This window comes from Poromitra crassiceps, assembly GCF_964638095.1.
Source record: "Poromitra crassiceps genome assembly, chromosome: 15".
NCBI classification, from domain to species: Eukaryota; Metazoa; Chordata; class Actinopteri; order Beryciformes; family Melamphaidae; genus Poromitra; species Poromitra crassiceps.
The window spans coordinates 9,721,969-9,741,969 of NC_139634.1; the positions used below are offsets into that span (position 1 = coordinate 9,721,969).

A 20,001-nucleotide genomic window follows, 5' to 3' on the forward strand; every position below is an offset into this window, starting at 1 on the left:
TGTTGTCATTAAGAGGCTGACTGCAGCATGGATATTTAATTGGTCCATTCAACAGGCGTGTCATTCTCGGCAAGGACGCTTTCGTTATTGAAGCACAGATAACAACATGCACGCTCCTATCTGCATTTGCGGACACTTATGAGCCAATATCTCATCCACATTGCCTTGATGAAAAAACAAACAAACAAACAACACAGCTAAAACGTGTGGGTAATAACGCTCACGACAGTGGAGAGGTGTGTGTGCGCGGCTTGAATCTCCTGCTATACGCAATCACTAGCCTTTTTCACTTCCCATCCAATTCACTCATTTTGTGTCTAAAATGCAGGAAGTAACACAGGTGCAAGCAGAACGGTAACGTGGGCCCCGACACTGGATCACCAAATGGATTGGAAGTTGGAAACCCTCATTAATGCTCTGCTTGCACCTGTGTTACTTCCTGGCTTTTAGACACAAAATGGGTGAATTGGGTGGGAAGTGAAAATGGCTAACACCAGGCTCCTGCACTCGCTGCTCCAAGAGAGTTAAGGCTCCTATTGGGCTTTACTTTTTGCCTCCGCTAAATTTACAACTACGTCGTCGGGTGAATCAATCAATCAATCAATCAATCGCGCTTGGTGCCCGAATACATTCACTTTCATTCCAGAGTGACGTTTGTCTGATGCATCATGGGTAAAGCAGTTGGTGTTTTCTCTGTGCCATCAACACTTGCAGCTGACCCTGGATAGCCATTTACGCTCCTTTGTTGCCGCTAATGGGTTATTGTGTGCATTGCTTGGCCCTCATTGGCGACGTTGCAATTATAATAATTAATGATCTGCGTCTCTGCTCGTTTGCGTGTGGTGAAGTGCTAATCAGCTTGACTGACCCGAGTGCGTAATCCCGGTAATGCGATAACCGCCGTAGCCCTAGTTAAGACGTATGATATTTTAACTCTTATGTCGTGAGTTAGGGCAAAATGCAACAATCCTGTTTTTCTCTCAAGTAAGTGATAACAGAACAAGAGCTGATTTATCGTGCAAACTACATCTGTGATCTCATACTCCTGTCCCAGGCATTTAATTGGGCATGTCATACAGGAGAAACACTGTTTTTGGAAATTGCAGAGATTGGTGTTCCAGAAGTTAGCTGGCTTTCTGCTGTCAAGACAAATATTACCCATTGATCATTAAATGCTCAGTAGTTGTTGGGAAGGTTTTGCTTCTGGTTCAGAGTTGACACCTGTGACAGATTGCACGGTAGAAGATGGATGCAGCCTGTCACGCTGCTACACTCTTCTTCTCGCACGCTCAGTAGGAGTCCAGTAAATAGCTGACGGACCAGGAGGGCTTTGCTTTTGTTGTCAGTATTTGGAGACTCGCACCCTTCAGGGGTCTGTCTTCACAGGTGTCCGTTCTTCAGCTGTACAGTGTGTTGTGAAGACTGCATTCCTAGCTTCTTTCACTCGTAGCCACCCCTTCTGATTCCCATCTTGAGGGGGGATGGGGAGACATCTTCTCTTCTCAGCGTGTACTCTACAGATTACAAGTTCAGGATCAGTCCATCTCTTTTGCTGCTCTGGGGTATTAAGCCTTTTCTCCCCCACTTCTCAATGTTAATACTTGAAGAGTACTTGTTCATACACATTTTAGAGGTAATAGTTCTTAGTAATGCTGGGTATTGCCAGTGACCTCACTGAATGACTTGATTTTTGGTACTGTCGATGACAATAAAATATATGATAAATGTATATAAATATATATTCTTATTAGGGCTGTCAAGCGATTTAAAAATAATCAAATTAATTACATGAAAAACACATGACATGTTTTGTGATTAATTAATTAATCTAAATTCATTGCATCAGTATTTGCCGTGAGAAGCATTTAAAAATATTTCAATTTAAACAGATTTTATTAGATGAGTGAATCACTGAATAGACTATAAACTTGCAAAAGGTCGTTTTGAAGCTTCTTTTCCCTCAAATGATTCCTCGGATTAGCCTCGAGGGTTTTATTTTGAAAGTAACAGCCGGAGGTGAGCAAATCGCCGCCATGCTGTTCTTAAAGGTCCCAATTCGTGCAGCTGTAACCTCTTAAAAACGTGTGTCTCTGGTCCATAAAACATGATTCTGGATTAATTTGTCGAAAATATAGCAACCCCGTTTGTTGTGACGGAGTTGTCCCTTCCTCATCTCGTTGCGTCCCAAGAATGGTCTGTTTCTATAATATATTCAGAACTAACAGTTCCCATTGGCCGCTGAGGGAGAGCCCGCTCCAGGCTCCCAGCGGCCAATCAGATTAGCGTCTGTGGACCAGCATGCTGGGTTGTGTCCACAACTAACGCTATCGCTAACTTAACGTTGCTACGCTAAAGAGGACATCTCAAAATGCCTAGACTTACCGAATGCACCTCCGCAGTTGCTGGATCACGTACAGTTGGCGTCGCTCCAGCTAGAAGTGTTAATTTTGTGGCTATAGACAAAATGGTGCAGATAGCTTGTGTGAGAGAGACGCGCGCAGTATGCTTCACCCCGTCTGGGGGAACAGAGCGTTTGGGGGTGTGGCTTGAAGGAGACTGCAGGGGGAAGCTGGATAGGGACAAATCCAACTGTGGCAGTTCTGAGCTTGTGACCACTCATTACAGGGAGGGATGACAGCAGTATATATGCATTTACAAGTAAAAACAGCTTTTGCACGGAATGGGACCTTTAAGGGGAAAAGGCTATGGGATTTTAGAATGGGGATTTTGGTTAAATGCGTGAAATAAGCTCTGTGGTTAGCAAAAGTTTATGGGGGTGGAAATTTGTGTTCAGCAGGATCATCTTCACAAACGAGGACCACGTTTATGACTTTTGAAGCGTAAATGCGTTTTTTATAGGCTATTCTCAGAAAAGAGTGGCAATGTGTTTATAGGGTGGATTTTTCCTTTTTAAAGTACTTTTGTTTTACCCGTCCCACTATTCTGTTAGTTTGTATTCCCCAATGTGTTGAGCAATGGCTGTTGGGCAGTAACTACCGTACATTAGGGGGTATTTGATGAGAGTCCAGATCAATATGTCCTTCCTAGTAAGCATTTTCTAGATTTATTGGAGGCCTCATAATGAATACCTGAGACATAGTTGGCCTCTCTGAGTCCTTGAACCCTGCTGGGGCGTTGGAGTCAGCTCATCAGTTCAGTGAGTTCCCTGCCTGGGTACAGTCCAGACTGCAGCTTCATTGTTGAAGCTTGCTTCCTATTGGCCTGATAAAAAAAAAAGACCCATTCAAATTGAAATAGTTATTAGAGTTGGGAAGCTTTACTACAAACTGATACACATCAATATCCTTCAGATAAATCCTACATCTCAGGACTCATGTCTTCCTGAAAGTTATAGGTGTTTTCCATTGGCGCCTTTGCCTGGATTGGCCCCGCCCCACATTGCGCTGATTTCCTTTCCCATCATGGGTTTTATCGTGCTGGGCTGTGTGCGAGCGCGCCCGGGATGGACCTACTCTGGTGGTGTGGCGTCGCAGTGAGCCAGACTGGCAATGGTGAAGTCTCGCCAACCCGTGACGACTCCCATCAACCCCTCAAAACAGCGATGCGAAAGTCTCGTGTGTCTGTGCTGCAGTGGAAAGACCAGAGAGAAAGATGTTTTCAAAAGCCTTTGTGTGTTCAGCTCTCAGTACTTTTGTACTTTCTAACTGAATGTCTGTGGTTTAGTTTTAGTTTAGTTTCTCCTGTGTTTCGGTTTGTTCTTTCAGATATCTGCTTTATTTCACCGTTTCCTGATCGCTTTCAGCCATATCGGAGCCGTGTCACGTTACTGCTGAGATGATGAAAACATTTCCTGTTGCTGCTGCTTAACACATTCACTGCCAACAACGTGTAAACACGTTTTCAGAATCCAGCTGTTGACTGCCAACAACGTGTTAACACGTTTTCAGAATCGATTTTTTTTTTTTGACGGTGGATCGTTGATCTGGCCCTTTTGCATCTTCTATTATACTGTTAGAGCCGCCGGGCGTGTGCAATCCATTCCGCCGACCCACTGAGTGGCGACGGTGCTCAGACTATTGAGTGTTGTTTGGCCAGAAACGCACGCATTCCAGCTGAGCTCAACCGAGGACCCAGAAGCGAACGAGCCTCATTCTCATACTGTAGGCGAAAACCTTTCACACGGGCGCACGTCGGTGGGGGGTTCCAAAGGTGGACTGGGTGGAAAGCACACTTTGAAGCGCGCAGCATAAAGCCTAGAGTCACACAAGGCTTCGTCAAAGCTCTCAACCGAAAATCCAAGAACGGATTAAGCCACATCCACGCTCGCCGACGAGGGGCCGCCAGAGAGGGAGGCTGCTGCTCACTGCTCAGACAGGCAGGAGAGACTGGCTTGTGACTGACAAACGCTGCTGAAATCCACCAGACACGCCCACGGAGGGAGGAGTTGTAAGGAGAGGGGGTGCGGGTGCTGCTATGGAGGAAATTACTGTTCAGAACTATATTGTTTATGTCTGATGTCTCACTGATGCCAAAAATAAATGGTTAAAGTGACTATTTGATTGAATTTCACAAAACTGCGATTATCTCAGCTTTTGTCTCAGACGCTGAAACCATGCTGTACTCAACGGCTAATATCTACATAACTACTAACTCTACAAACTAACTCTTTTAGACAGAGAAAGCACACATTCTATTAGTACTTTTGTGAACTTTCTGTTCACAAAGTCCAAGCAGAAAATTATCCTTGGCTCTTGTAAAATGAGCCAGAATCCTCAAAAAAACCCTGGCAAAAGCTACCTACAGTAAAAAAAAAAGGCTGGCAGTGAATGTGTTAATAAATGCTTTTTTTACTGACAAACCTTTATTGTGAAGAAGTTATAGGAAATGCAATGTTTGCCTGCCATTTTAGCTGCGACTTGACCATTAGCAACTACTGTAGTCACAGCCACACAGCGATATCGATGCTGCCGCTGCTTTGCGACTCGACAAGCGCGCCACCAGTTAAAGACACACGTTCAAGCTGGTAGCCCAGTTCTAATGGAAATGCCTTATCCCAGCCGCACCTGTTCATGCTGTGCCATGCCAGCTCGGGCCGCTAGTATCGAAAAACCACATTGGTTTTCAAACTGGTTTCCTTACTGGCAATCCCTTTTACTTAACTGGCCACTGAACAATGTTTACCATCCCTCCATCTTGCCTGGACAGAGCTCCCTGTTCATTCGCAGAACTTCCTGGTCCAAATGATGTCATAATGATGTAATTTGGTCCAGGAAGTTCTGCGAATGAAGGTAGAGAGAGCAATGCTGATAGTGTTAGTGATGGTGATGATGTGATGGTGACAGTAATAGTGACACCATGGCAAAAAGGTTTCCAAATCTCGGGCCAGGCAAGATGGAGGGAAGTTTAACAATGTTAATTTGCATATACTACCGATTCTGTACTGATACAAAGCATGTGCAAACCCACTGCCACTTCCTCATGGTTTAAGTTACCAACCTGTGGGTTTTGACCACTGTGGTCAATACACACACAGCGCTCCAACCCCACTAACACCAAAGACTTTACTGCCGCACGTACCAGCAACAAATAAATATTTCATCAAATGCAGTAGCACACAGCTGGTGTATTTGTTGAAATGTCTGTTTGGTTTTGGTGTTTTCTTAGATAAAGTAAAAGGTTGTGCTAGCCAATCAAAGTGCACACAATTGTAGATTTGGCAAGATCTACACAGTTAGTGGAATTTTCAAACTGTGTAGAATTGAAATCTACTACTGTGACAGTGCTGCAAACATTTGCTCTCCAAATGGTTAGAATTAGTGGCCTCTTAGTGAGAAACCTCGATAGCTCATTGATTTGGCTGTTCAGTGCAATGCGTCATGGAAGCACATAGGTAGCTTCAGCTAAAGCAGTACGGATAATGAATTACTTTGTCACGCAAACACAAGATTGCTATAATGAAGATTGTTTTCCTCCCTCTCTGAATGTGAGTCGACACAGTTTCCTAGGTAGCAGTGTTGAAGACAAAGCATTCTTACCTAATGTTTAATCTGAAAACTTGTAGAGAAGAGGCAGTGTTCTTTCTTTGACGGCTTTATTTTTGGTACACAGGGATTTATCTCATAATAACTGAAGGCTGGGGTAGATTGGGGATTTTTTTTTTTTTTAGTTTACTTTCAGAGGTTCATTCATAATATATATGTTAATATCCGGTAATATCAGTTACTGCCTATCCCGTATATCTATGTATATATTATATTTTAGGCACTGTGTAGATGGATGTTCAGAGCAATAGGAACTCTGTTGGACGATGTGATTGTGTGAGGTCAGGGCTGCTATAATCAACAGTGGACCAGGTGCATAACGATAGTGGCAGCTTTGTCATTACCCATCCTACAGCGTTTGATATGCTTAAACAGCATATCAGAACGGCTGAATGCACTCTGTAATGTTGGGAGTGAATGAACTTGAATCCAGAAGGCCGTCATTTATGGTCTTGGTCCATTGACACTTTAGCTGCCATTAAACCATAATATCTTTCTGAACAATATTATTCTTTCACCAACTATCTCTGACTTCTTTATATATAGAATGAAGATATTGTAATGTAATTGAATTGTGCCTTAAAGTAACATTTCAATTTGATAGAACACTTACATGCATTCCTTTTACTTGGTGAAGATTCAACCCCCAATATTATTAAATTTTTCGTTAATCGTAATCGACAGAAAATATTTAGCTGTACTGGCGAAGCGGTTTCATTTCTCAAATAATTTCTATAAAGTGCAGTGCAAAATCACCACATTACTGCTTGTCACCAAAAATGCCACCAAAATTAAACAAACTAGAGGGCTGTTTCCGCACGTCAGTGTTTAGAGTTGATTAACCTTTGTTGCGCTTCGGTTCAATATTTCAAAACGACACATTTTCTGTGAGGTTGACCTCTGACCTGTCTCTGGCGTTGCGGGAGTCGTTGATCTCTACAGATTTATTTAATTCAGTGCATGACAAACTTACCCTTTTAAAGCATCCCAATTAGTCCCCCTTCCTGAGGTCACTGACAGCAGAATCTATGACCGAGGACTCTGGTGCAGCGTGGATATATCTGGATCTCTCGCTCCTCCATTTAAACGTCCACTTTCAACGCCGCTATGTAGTCGTTACTAGTCCACTTTGCCTTCAAGTGAATTACCACCATTAAATAACTGACAGTTGTGAATAGGGATGCACCGATATGAAAATTTTGGCCGATGCCGATAACCGATATTAACATTGCTGTTATGTCCGATAACCGATATTTACCGATGTCGATATGATCTGTATAAAACCACATTTTTATGATCATCACATTTTGTACATACTGAAAAACACATGTTAACACTGAATTTGAAAAAGTTATGCATTTCTTTATTTGCAAAGCCTTTGGAAAAGCCCATAAATCATAGATTTACTGCATTATTTCATATCAATGTGAAGAATTTGGCTGATAATGATAACCGATATTAACATTGCAACATCTGACCGATACCGATATGACCGATATGTTAAAAAATCGGCCGATACTGGCCGATACCGATATGATTGCCGATATATCGTGCATCCCTAGTTGTGAACACTGTCAAATCTCAATTGGAAACCAATTTAGAGTATAATCTGTGATGTCCTACTGATGTGTAGGTTACACCTTTTTGACAACTTGCCCGCATTCAGAATAAATGGAATATGTCAAAATTGAAGACTTAATGGATTCATACAATGTTGTCCATGTTTCAAGCTTTTGGAGATGGGAGACAGCGAGAAATGTGGTGAATCCTTCCTGGGTACTCTGTGCATGGACATGTAGCCTAAGTACAGGGTACTCTGTGCATGGACATGTAGCCTAAGTACAGGGTACTCTGTGCATGGACATGTAGCCTAAGTACAGGGTACTCTGTGCATGGACATCTAGCCTAAGTACAGGGTACTCTGTGCATGGACATGTACAGGGTACTCTGTGCATGGACATGTAGCCTAAGTACAGGGTACTCTGTGCATGGACATGTAGCCTAAGTACAGGGTACTCAGTGCATGGACATGTACAGGGTACTCTGTGCATGGACATGTAGCCTAAGTACAGGGTACTCTGTGCATGGACATGTACAGGGTACTCTGTGCATGGACATGTAGCCTAAGTACAGGGAACTCTGTGCATGGACATGTAGCCTAAGTACAGGGTACTCTGTGCATGGACATGTACAGGGTACTCTGTGGATGGACATGTAGCCTAAGTACAGGGTACTCTGTGCATGGACATGTAGCCTAAGTACAGGGTACTCTGTGCATGGACATGTAGCCTAAGTACAGGGTACTCTGTGCATGGACATGTAGCCTAAGTACAGGGTACTCATGGACATGTAGCCTAAGTACAGGGTACTCTGTGCATGGACATGTACAGTGTACTCTGTGCATGGACATGTAGCCTAAGTACAGGGTACTCTGTGCATGGACATGTACAGGGTACTCTGTGCATGGACATGTAGCCTAAGTACAGGGTACTCTGTGCATGGACATGTACAGGGTACTCTGTGCATGGACATGTAGCCTAAGTACAGGGTACTCAGTGCATGGACATGTACAGGGTACTCTGTGCATGGACATGTAGCCTAAGTACAGGGTACTCTGTGCATGGACATGTAGCCTAAGTACAGGGTACTCTGTGCATGGACATGTAGCCTAAGTACAGGGTACTCAGTGCATGGACATGTAGCCTAAGTACAGGGTACTCTGTGCATGGACATGTACAGGGTACTCTGTGCATGGACATGTAGCCTAAGTACAGGGAACTCTGTGCATGGACATGTAGCCTAAGTACAGGGTACTCTGTGCATGGACATGTAGCCTAAGTACAGGGTACTCTGTGCATGGACATGTAGCCTAAGTACAGGGTACTCTGTGCATGGACATGTAGCCTAAGTACAGGGTACATGTCTTGGGGTTATCTCAGATGTAAAGATAAGCAATAGCATGCAGATCCAAACTGCTACTAGGTCCTGGACAGAAAAACAGCCAATTATTGCACGATGGAGTCCATTCCCATGGCATTTATTACCACTACATGTGATGTATACAAATACATGGATGTTTCGAGCATAAATATCACATGTGGTGGTGGTAATAAATCTCTATCTTGCAATATCTCAGATGTTGTTATCTCAGATGTTTGTTGAGCCTACATGATATTCTATACTGTGCCTGTGTTAGTCTGCATTACATGGAATCTTGTTTTGGGAGAAAAACCATTGTACCATGCACATGCACACACGTGTGTAATGATTTTTCTCTGTTATTTGAGGAGGTTATCAGTGCATCCCAAAACTGTTTGCTGTGTCATCTCTAATATCAGTATTGTTTATTAGGATGCTGATTATGCGGTCAGTTCCGAATGTTCCCTTCCCCCCCAAGATGGGATTTTTACATTTTCCTTTTTTAGTATTTCAGCCTGAAAAGTATTTTATGTTGTCGCAAATCAGAAAAATGATATTGTGAAGAACTGTTTTTATACTTAATTGCTTGTGAATTGTAATTGCAAGGTTAACTAGATCTGGATTGACTGATAATTTTTCTATTCTATAAAATCTCAGTGCCTTCTCACTATGATACCACCGTTGTCCTACACACCGCATGTAATAACGTGTTTCAGCCCTCTAGCTGAATATGCATTTATATTGTATGTTTATGCAATTTCTGAAATGTTTCCTTTCATAGTAGTACCAAACAAGAATACACTGAAATGGGATGAGTACGCCTACAGCAAAACTGTGTCTCCTTTTCTATTTTGTTTAAACCATGAATCAGTGGTTTAGATAATCATTTTCAGCCACTGTCAATCACTGTGAATTTGTCACGGCTGCAACAGCAGCAGCACCACTCGACCCTTGGGGGCCTGAGATGGCTCTCTGAATTGTCCGTGCATTTGATGGGAATTATTCATGCGGCATGTCATCTTCTTTATAAGTGCAGCAAAGTGCCAGAGCTCTATTGATATCATTATTTACTCCTCAGAAATATTTTCAAGCACCCCCCGTAACGTTTGTTGCAGTGTCTGAAATTTTATTAAGCAAGAACTAGAATACAGTGCCTCAAAAGAAATTACTGACAGATTACTTTTCACTACATGTATTGGTGAGGGAGGCCTAGCAAATGTGTTTTGATGAATAGAAATGTATGCAGTTCAACTTGGGGTAAACCATTAAATTGATTTCTCATAGATCGCCCCAGTGCATTATAATGTGTCTAGTAATCACTGTGTTGACATGTATTGGTGGAAGGGAAATGGGATAGGATATAAACCCTTCAATCCTTGGTACTCCATACCAAAGCCCATTATAATGAACACTTAACACTACTATAAACACATGGAAGAGTCATGTTGTAATGAAGCGTACCTCTACCATTTTCACCAATCAACTGTAGCATGTCATCAACTTCATTAAAGGTTGGGCTGTATAGAGAGCAAAAGTCGACGTCACTTCCTCCTTCAGCATGCGCACCAAGAGATTTCATCCGCCATTTATTTTCCCCACAGACATTTCGAGAAATTCTTATGGAAATAGTTTTACTTAGTGAGTGAAATGTTCTATTGTCTCTCTCCTGATTCTAAATATAGCTGAATCGCTTGGTTTCACCAAGTACAACTATTTTTATACGCATTTTATGAAATGTCTATGGGAAAATAAATGGCGAATGAAATCTCTTGGTGCGCATGCTGAAGCAGGAAGTGATGTAGGCTTTGGCTCTCTATTTCCTTATCCAGGCAGCTGAAAGATTTTTCACTACAGTCCTAAAGTTTTACAAGTCAGACCAAAAGATATTTGGTGAAATGGCCAAATTGGGCATTATTTCAAAGACCAAACTGAGTCGTGAGCATCCATCAGTTAGCAAACACTCAATTAATTGTAACCATTTTATTTAAAAAATATATGTTTTAAGGGGGGAAAAGATTTTTTTTTGTTCAGTTTGCCACATCTTATCCACTATACAGATATGAAATTGTACATATTACAATACAAAAGGAACAGGGAAGAGAAAAGCATTCATTTTGCACAAAGAGGTTGGGTAAGAGAAAGGGGGGTTGGTTCACTTATTTTTTTCTCCTTTTTTTTTTGGCAGGTAGGGGAACAGGGCTAGAGTATGACAAGAGGAACCAAAAACATTTGACAAAGAGCCAGAGTGCAAAGGGATGCATATTTCTACAAAGAGTGTGGATTTTTCAGTCACTTAGTACAAGCTTTATCTTAAACAGTGAAATGTCAAAATGATTGACAAAACCTTGAAAACAAATCCACACACATCCCTATTCTTGCCATTATCAGAAACGAGGCCTCTCTCCACAATGTTTGTTGAATGACAGTAAGAAAAATTCAGTTCTGACTTCAACTCAGTTCTGACTTTTGAACATGCAAGACAGATTGTAAGGGCAATATTAAAAGCAGTGCGAAATCGTAGGAAAACAAAATTAGAGACAAAGTGGAGGTGCTTGGCTTTGGAAACTAATTCGTATATTCTATTTTCTTTTTCGTGAATTCAAATGTGAAGTATTACAATTTTTGGTTTACACTGAAACTTGTCCTTTCATAGCATCGTTCAATTGCTACACTTTGAATGGGCGTCTGGGCTTACTTCACAGATGGCGACATCTTTCCTCACATTCAAAGAAGTTATGGGCATTCTAGGAATATGTACTGAGATTCGCTGACAGGAATTATCATTTTTATGTTTGAAGCCAAATCTAGATGGTACTACATACAAGCTCTGTAGGAAGATGGGACCACAGACAGAAACTCATAGCGCTCTCTAGGGGGCACCAGCCAACACTTTGCAATTCCCACTGCTCACAGGGGGACATTCTAACAAGTCTACCTCCCTTCAAGGTGATCTATATTCAGAAGCATCTTATAACCTATAACACTGACTTTGTCAGACATAGCCAAAAGTTAACCCGGACCATGCCATATTCCAAATTCCACACCTGCATTGCAAACGTTATGTCTTTCACGGCTTATCTGTGAGTTAATAATGGAATCAGTGTTACTGCTGTGTGAATGTCAATGTGACGCTTAACTCGGTGTCTTTCAAGCCCAAGGTGCTGTCAGTCAATATTTATCATTCCATTCTCCCCTCCCTGCTGCACTCGGCCTTATGAGAACCATTACTTTGCCCGCAAGGATGCTCAATGGCTTCGATAAGCCAAGACATTAGCCCATGGTTGCCCCTCTCCATCGTCCCATCAATTCCCCTGGTTTTCTCTCTTTCACCCTGCCCCCCAGCACCCTCACCCCCATCACCCTCACCCTGCCCCCCAGCACCCTCTCCCTGCCCCCCAGCACCCTCACCCTGCCCCCCAGCACCTTCACCCTGCCCCCCAGCACCCTCACCCTGCCCCCCATCACCCTCACCCTGCCCCCCAGCACCTTCACCCTGCCCCCCATCATCCTCACCCTGCCCCCCCATCACCCTCACCCTGCCCCTCAGCACCCTCACCCTGCCCCCCAGCACCCTCACCCTGCCCCCCAGCACCCTCACCCTGCCCCCCCAGCACCCTCACCCTGCCCCCCATCACCCTCACCCCCAGCACCCTCACCCTGCCCCCACCACCCAACTGAACACAAAGACGTGCGGAGCTGCAGCAGCGGCTGTAGTCTGATGCTAATGCACGTCCTCTCCCTGGTGCATACAAATGTGTTCCTGACCCTGGCTTGCTGTTTGCTTATCAGTGGATCTGCATTTATCCTCCTTTCCTTCCCTTTCCTTTCCTTTCCTTCCTTCCTTCCTTCCTTCCTCATCAGGGTGTCCACCACAGTTTAACTTAACACTTATTACTTTTCCGATGGAATAGTTTTAATGATTTATTTCTCATTCATCGTGACCCTTCTTTTGTAAACCAAGGGCAAGAACAGGATCTTGAAACGAGGGTTGAAAAAGATGCTCTTGTCTCCTCCGGTGTGGAGGATGTTTCTACTAGAACTATTTCTGAGTGGCTGAACAAGATAAATGTTGCTGGATCACTGGTGTAGGTGACACAATATGAGATTCTTTTTGCCTGGCCTTAATTGGTTCAATCTTGAGCCTGTCAGGTCTGATTAGTGTCTACGCCGTAAAGAGGCTCCTCCACCACAGCTCTAGTCGTGGGAAAGGGTTTATTTTCAGTACGAAAGCGTCTCCTCTCTAGCCTCTTTTGTTGTTCGTTACACCTTTTACATGCTACCTTTCTTACCTTGGCTGGTGTGTCTGTTGGCCCCTTCAGTAAACAATGGTTGCCAGGTTGAGCTGTTGGAAATATTACGGTCACAGTGTTTTTGGCATTTTGGAGTTGAAAAAAAAAACCATGCACAGGTCATCTTATCTATTCACAGATATGTGAGACGGTGGTGAATGAGTGCGTACATTTTAAGGGTCTAATAAATGTCCTCTGTAAGTCCCAGGTGAGGAAGACATCCATATCCTCTTGCTAAGTGAGCACTGTGGTATATTGGACATTAACCTTTCCATGGACAATGCTTAGCTTTGAGATTTGACGGAAGGTTATAGACTGGGCTAAGTGAATTAAATTAAATTGAATTTTGAATCATTGGTGTTTACTGAACATATTTTCAGGGCCCTTCTCTGATCAGGAGAGGATTTTCTTTATTTTGAATTTTTTTACATAATTACCAAACATTGTTGACATTTGATTTTCAGTTATAATTCAGAATGTGAATTTGATATTCACAGTCTTAAATATTTCATAGTACTCCCAAAACACGTCAATTGAAAAATTGAAAAAAAAGAGAAACATTTGATAAATATAAAATTATCCAATTAATTTGTCCAAAGTGATTGTGTGAGTGGCCTACAGTGTCTGTGATGCAGCCTAATGTGTTTTCAAATACTCGTTTACTTTTTCAAAGAAACAAGATATTCAGTTGTAAATCAGATTCCTCCATTATTAAGTTGTGTTGCCTTAGCAGAGGGCCATTTGGCGAAGCATTTTCTCTGTGCTGCAGAATATCGTGACGTGTGGAGACAGATCTCACAGTTTACAATTTCCCTCTTCAAAATGATTGCCCCTGCCTCATATGAACAACTTTGCATTCATAGAAAAATAAATTTGTGACTATCTCTACATCGTCCCTAAACTGTCGTGTGTCCACCCCTTGTCGTCTTGGCATTCAACAGCTCTCGTGTATTCTCGAAGCTCACTTGTAGAAATTATGCTTTTTATATAAACTGGGGGAACAAAATGATAAAAGCAAACCCTGTATCATCTGAAATGGCAAACCATATGCTCTAGGAATAAATAAGAGTTCATACTTCACACTCCTTATAAGGCAGTTGCTGACATTTGCACTGCCCGTAGCCGTTGATGATCACGAGCGCCCCCTCCTCGTGGCTGGGCTCGTACTCATTATAGGGTACCTGTGTAGCTAGATCTGCCATAGGCTGCCGCTGCTGGGTCCTCGCCTGTCTGCGGTTCTGGATAGCCGTGCAGTGGCGTATCCGGCGCAGGGTGGGAGGGCAGCACCTCCTCGAGATGTACACAACGAAAATGATGAGAAAGAAGGAAAAGAGCAGGGCCATAGTTCCAATGATGACCCTATGAGTGAGGGCAGTATTGTCCGTGACAGAAAAGTCATCTGTGACCGCTGCCTCTTCCAGTGTGGTGGTGGTGGTGGTCGCTCGAGCAGTGCGTGGTGGTGTTTGAGTCGTGGTTGTCATGGTGGTGATGACTGTGGTAAAGCTCCCAAAATCCTCTCCATAGTCCTGCGTGGGGGTCTGCTGCATAATTCCAAACAGGGAGCTTGTGACCTCTGGGGTCGTAGTGGCGTCTGTGGTCGTGCTAATGGTCTGCACGACTGGTGCTGAAAAATTCTGGCAAAGCTGGAATCCGTAAACGGCATCTAGTATCTCCTCACCCTGGGCATATTCAGGACTGTGGCAGAGAATGGAATGTTCCCACCTTCCCTTAAAGGTGCTTAGCCAAGTGGCCAGAGAGCAGATCCTTTTGGTACATTCCCAAAGGTTGCTGGATAGTCCAATGGTGCCCAGCGACTGCCACATATCCATGACTTGGGGATCCAGACTGCTCAGTTTGTTGTTATCCAACAGCAGCACCTTTAAGTTTGGCAGCGTTTCAAACACATCAGCTGTCACCACACGAAGCTCATTTCCTGTTAGGTCCAGCTTCTCCAAGGTGGTCCAGGTCCACTCCATGCCACATGTCAGATTACTGATCTTATTCCATTGCAGATACAGAAACTGGAGGGCAACCAGGCGAGGGAAATGGGCCAAGTTGATCTTGGTCAGCTGATTGTGTTCCAAGTGGAGCTCTCTGAGCTTAATGAGCCCGGCGAAGCCGTTCCGGGCCAGGCTCCGGAGGCGGTTGTTGCTCAGGCCCAGATACTCCAGGCTGCGGCAGTCCCAGAAGGCCCGAACAGGCGTGGTGCGAAGTGAATTGGAGCGGAGGTGGAGTATCTGGAGCTTCCTCAGCCCGTGGAACAGTTCCGGTTCTAATGCCGTCATCTGATTGAAGGATAGGTCCAGTATCTGGAGATTGATGAGGTGGATGAAGGTTGTGTTGGGCAACTTGGTGATGCGATTGGAGCTCAGATTGAGGTCCTTGAGCTTGTAGAGCCCCTGAAAGGCATCCTCTTGTACTGTGGTGATCTGGTTGTGGTCTAGATGGAGCCATGTGAGCTGGCCAAAGCCATAGAATTGGTCGGGGCTTAGCTCGGCGATGCTGTTGTGGCGTAGTGACAGCCCCAGGGCCCCCTTGTCCACGCCATCTGGGGGTGCCTGGAGCCCCTGGGTGTCGCAGTAGAACTGCAGGTCCTCACAGCGGCATTTCTGAGGGCAGGTTGTGCACGACGCAGAGGGCAGCAGGCACAGCAGCAGCATAGTGTTCACACACAGACACAGAAGCGCTGGTGCTGCAGGTCCCACCAATGGCCACCTTGAATGGAAACCTGGGTGGGTTCAAAGATAACAGAATGAAGTGTGGGGCGGGAAAGCTAATGTCTGCAGAGCACTTATTACTGATGCGTTTGTGTTTTCTGTGTGCGCTCTCCTCTCTGTCTGTCATACATACATCACCACTATGAATTTCACATTCACAAGTTTCACAGTATATAAGCATGATCCTCTTAGCTTGGGTGTAATGGAGTCGTCATTCAGAGATGCTCCTAATATGCTTAATTACATGCAAATGAGCTGGACTTTGATTCCCCCCCACCACCCCACCACCACCATATATGTTCATCTTATTTCATTCACACTCATTGGTGTCATTCGGTTTGAGGAAATAGCATTTTCTCCAGGTTCCTACCATTCCTGCCATTGTCTACCAGTCGTTTTTTCATGCTTAAGCAGCTCAAAGCTGCTGTCCTTTTCTGAATTCATCATAGGTCTTTGAGTTAATTAATTACTTGGAATTAGTATTCTTCATCAGTTAAAAGCTTATGGTCGTCTGTTACGGAATGGACATCCTATTAGCAAATTCATACATTCCTAACTCGAGTGTCAGTGAAGAAGGAAAAATGAAGGACAATTGCAGTAACTAGAGACAGGGCTGACTAGCTTTTAGTCCTCAGCCCTCCGCCGTCGCACTTACTCTTATTCCCTATTCATGTCCAGACCTGCCATATAAAAGGGGCTAACTTACCCATTCTTTTGTGCACATCGGAGGCTGCATTCAACTGTCCTTTTCCGCAGACTCTTGGAGCAACCAGACGGAACAGAAATCCAAAGGGAAGAAACCCTTTTGAGTGAACACAAAAGGAATCGGGCTCTTCTGAAATAAAGCAATTCTCAGCCCACCCAGTTGAAACAAAATATGAAATTCCATGTCCCAAGACGTCGTTTATTCCTAGTAGTCCCCTATTAGTCCTTTTTAGAATCCAAGCTTAAAGAAAGGGTTCAATCTTTTCTCCTTCCTCCTCCTACGAATCCTTGATGATGATTTTTTTTTCTCTCTAAGTTGATCATTTGCATCCGGACCGACTCCGGTGAACGGACGACCCCCCCCCCCTCCTCTTTTGTTTCCCTTCCACCGCAATGATGTCAGCTCAGTCGCTTAAGTGAAGATCAAAGTGTTCCTCTTGTCACGACTGGGGTCCCTCCAGCACCTCCTAACTTGTTGATGGCAGCCAGAGACCCTGCTCAGCCAGCACACCGTCTCCTCAGCAGCATAGCCTCTGCAGAGCAGTGAGCGCAGGAGCCTCTCGTCTGCCTGCACAGACGCAGGGGGAGAGGAGAGAAACAGGCGAGCACAGAGTGCGGGATGTTATTCTGTGCTTTTTGTTGCAGCCACTCACTGCTACAGAGTGGTGGCAGCCTGGCGTCGATCATCACTACTGTTTCTCTCTCTCCTCGCTCTCTCTCTCTCACTCACTCTCGCTCTCTCTCGCTCTCCCCCACACACACACACACACTCTCTCTCTCTCTCTGTCTCTCTCTCTCGCTCTCATGCTCAGTCACTTGCTCTCTGCCTCATACACAGTGCTTGTGCACCACAGTCTTCCTCCTCCTCCTCCTCCCCCCTTCCCTTCCCTCCCACTGGCTCGTCACCATCAGAATATTGATATCTCCAACGTGTTGCGGCAGCTCGCTGTTGAAATTAACCATGGCTCTAAATCTCTGCCTCGCCTGGCTGTTTGCCTCTGCGTCTGCCCGTGTACGTATGTAAACTGGCCACATAAACACAATAAAACAACTAAACAATGTGCTGCATATAACATGTGTCTTTAGACCACATGAGGAAGGGTTCAGGTAGACAGGGGGTGTACTGCAGTATACCATACAGCAATGTATTCTATAGAAATGCTAAGATAGGGTGTCTGGCTGTTATCCATAATTTATACATTCTGAGTGCAACTGCTTTAATTTTTGAGCACAGGCATGTGATGTATGGCCAGCTGCTCCCAAGTAAAATGAGAGTAGCATTGCTCATGTAATAAACTAGGCCCTATACTTTGCTTGATGGTGTGACGCACAAGGTAAGATCAGAGTAATCAAAATGCTGTTAATCACAGTTAATTTGTCATTTTCAGTGCTGCCGGGCAATGGAAAATTAATTTGATTTGTGGTTTTTGTTTGAAAGAGGGCTGTACTTCCAGCGCCTCACAGAATGCCACACGGGAGAATGACATATGCATCTCAGTGGGAAGAAGTGCAGTCTGGTTTAGTTGATCAATTAAATGGGGGGAGGAGAGATGGGTATGAGGGTCCTCCAAGTGGACACGACTTTAAAGTCGAGCTGAACCCAAAAATGACTTTTCTTTTCTTTTAGTTCAAATACCTGGGTATGCAGTGCACCTATTTAATAATGTATGCAAACAAAATCACAACAATCTAATTTCTTTAGTTTTTCACACTTTTTCACATCAAAAGTTCATTTTTCAAGATTTCATTGATTACAGTAATGTACAGTTTGCTGACGTCACCGGCTAGTACTATCAAATTTCTACCCCATTACAACCAATCATATCACGACATGCAGCTGTCAATCAAATCTTCATTTCTGGATAATCTTCTCTTCCAAATGAAGTAGAAAATGGCGCCTAGTGCCTGTCATCTGGCAGAATTCCTATCCCATAAACTAACTACTAACTTGGCCAATTGTTAGAAACATGAACAAAAAACAAAAACTATAATCTCTAAGAATGCAAAGAAATGTAACTGGCTCGTTAAAACGCGCATTCCAGGGATATCGTATTTACAGCAGCGATAATGGCGCGCGCATCCGAGAGCTTGGTTGTCAGGGGTCGCACTTCGGAGATTCTAGGCCGACGTGCTGCACTCTGCGTCAAATAAAATCATCGACATGATACTATGACCCGCCTCTCAACCTGTCATCTTAGACAAACTGTTTTCAGTCTGAAACGGACTCATTATGCACGTGACGACAGGTTCAGTTTGACTTTAAGCATGTAAAGATGAGAGATATAGGATATAATATAAAGTTTAACTCTGGCACTCCTTCCCTAATTTCCACAACCAACTTCAACTCTCTTTTCTGGCATCTGTTATACACAGAAATTATGATTAATGAAAACCCAGAAATAAAATCTTATGTGCTTTGGCAGTAGTTGCTATTGAAAAGCTAACTTGCATCACATGCCCACTGAACTGAGTTTTGAGTAATTTGTCAGAAAAGTTTGTTAATTGAAATGTATATGCAATTTAATGGCTCTTAGATACTTGTTGTGTTGTACTATGTTGTGATATTTGGTCAACACTGTAATTAGGAACTGAACTGAATCCAGTTAAGAATTACGTCTGTTCACACCGGACATTAGAAATAGAATGCGTCTCCATGAATGTATCTTGTGATCTGATCTCACTTCCACATATATGCAAATAAACACATAGTGATGGCTGTGCGTAAAAATGCAGTGCATACCTGCTTTGGCTTTTTTGTTTTACAATTATTACGATTTAATTATTATAGAAACATTATACCGTAGTTTAAATTACTTACTAGGTAGACCTATTATAGAAACTAGAAATATCGCAGAGAATTCATCGTTAGGAGAGAGTTTCAGAATGTTCTCATGACACCCGAACCACGATTCCGCTTGGGCAGAGGACATCAGTTGAGTAGGCGGTCCTTCAATGTGTCCTGAGGTCGCATTGCATTCAAAAACACAGAAGAATCTGATCACAAGTGGCCCAGACCATCTCCGAATGTGGTTGGAGGTGATCGGATCTCAAGACGCAAACTTTAAAGTAAACACATGTACTTTATCGGATCGCCCGAGCCCGAGCCCATGTTAATAGCAGGTTTGAACGGGGGCCTATTTGTTAATTTACCATGCTAGTCAGGATTTGACCAACTGCACTCACAAAAAAGCACCACACATTTACCCTCATAACTTAATGTAATAACATAATTCTCAGGTCTTAAACCACGACAGAACATGCATCTGCTATGACTTTCCAGGTCACTGCCCTGGCATGCCACTGTCATTCTCCATGTCTCCATCTCCCGCAGGGACTCCTCTGCAGAGTGTGAGAAAGTGTGGGGGGGTG

General features: G+C 43.7%; 2 protein-coding genes across 2 annotated transcripts in view; one reads left to right on the forward strand and one right to left on the reverse strand.

Moving 5' to 3' along the window:
- Window positions 1-20,001, forward strand: part of ctnna1 (catenin (cadherin-associated protein), alpha 1) — a 126,625-nt gene that overhangs the window by 40,088 nt on the left and 66,536 nt on the right. The gene's annotated exons all lie outside the window — the stretch shown is intronic.
- Window positions 14,281-17,595, reverse strand: lrrtm2 (leucine rich repeat transmembrane neuronal 2; the record flags this gene model as incomplete). The annotated part of the gene is made up of 4 exons (XM_083652495.1): window positions 14,281-15,938; window positions 16,634-16,686; window positions 17,097-17,200; window positions 17,467-17,595. 4 exons carry the CDS (start codon window positions 17,593-17,595, stop codon window positions 14,281-14,283), a joined length of 1,944 nt encoding a protein of 647 aa, XP_083508621.1.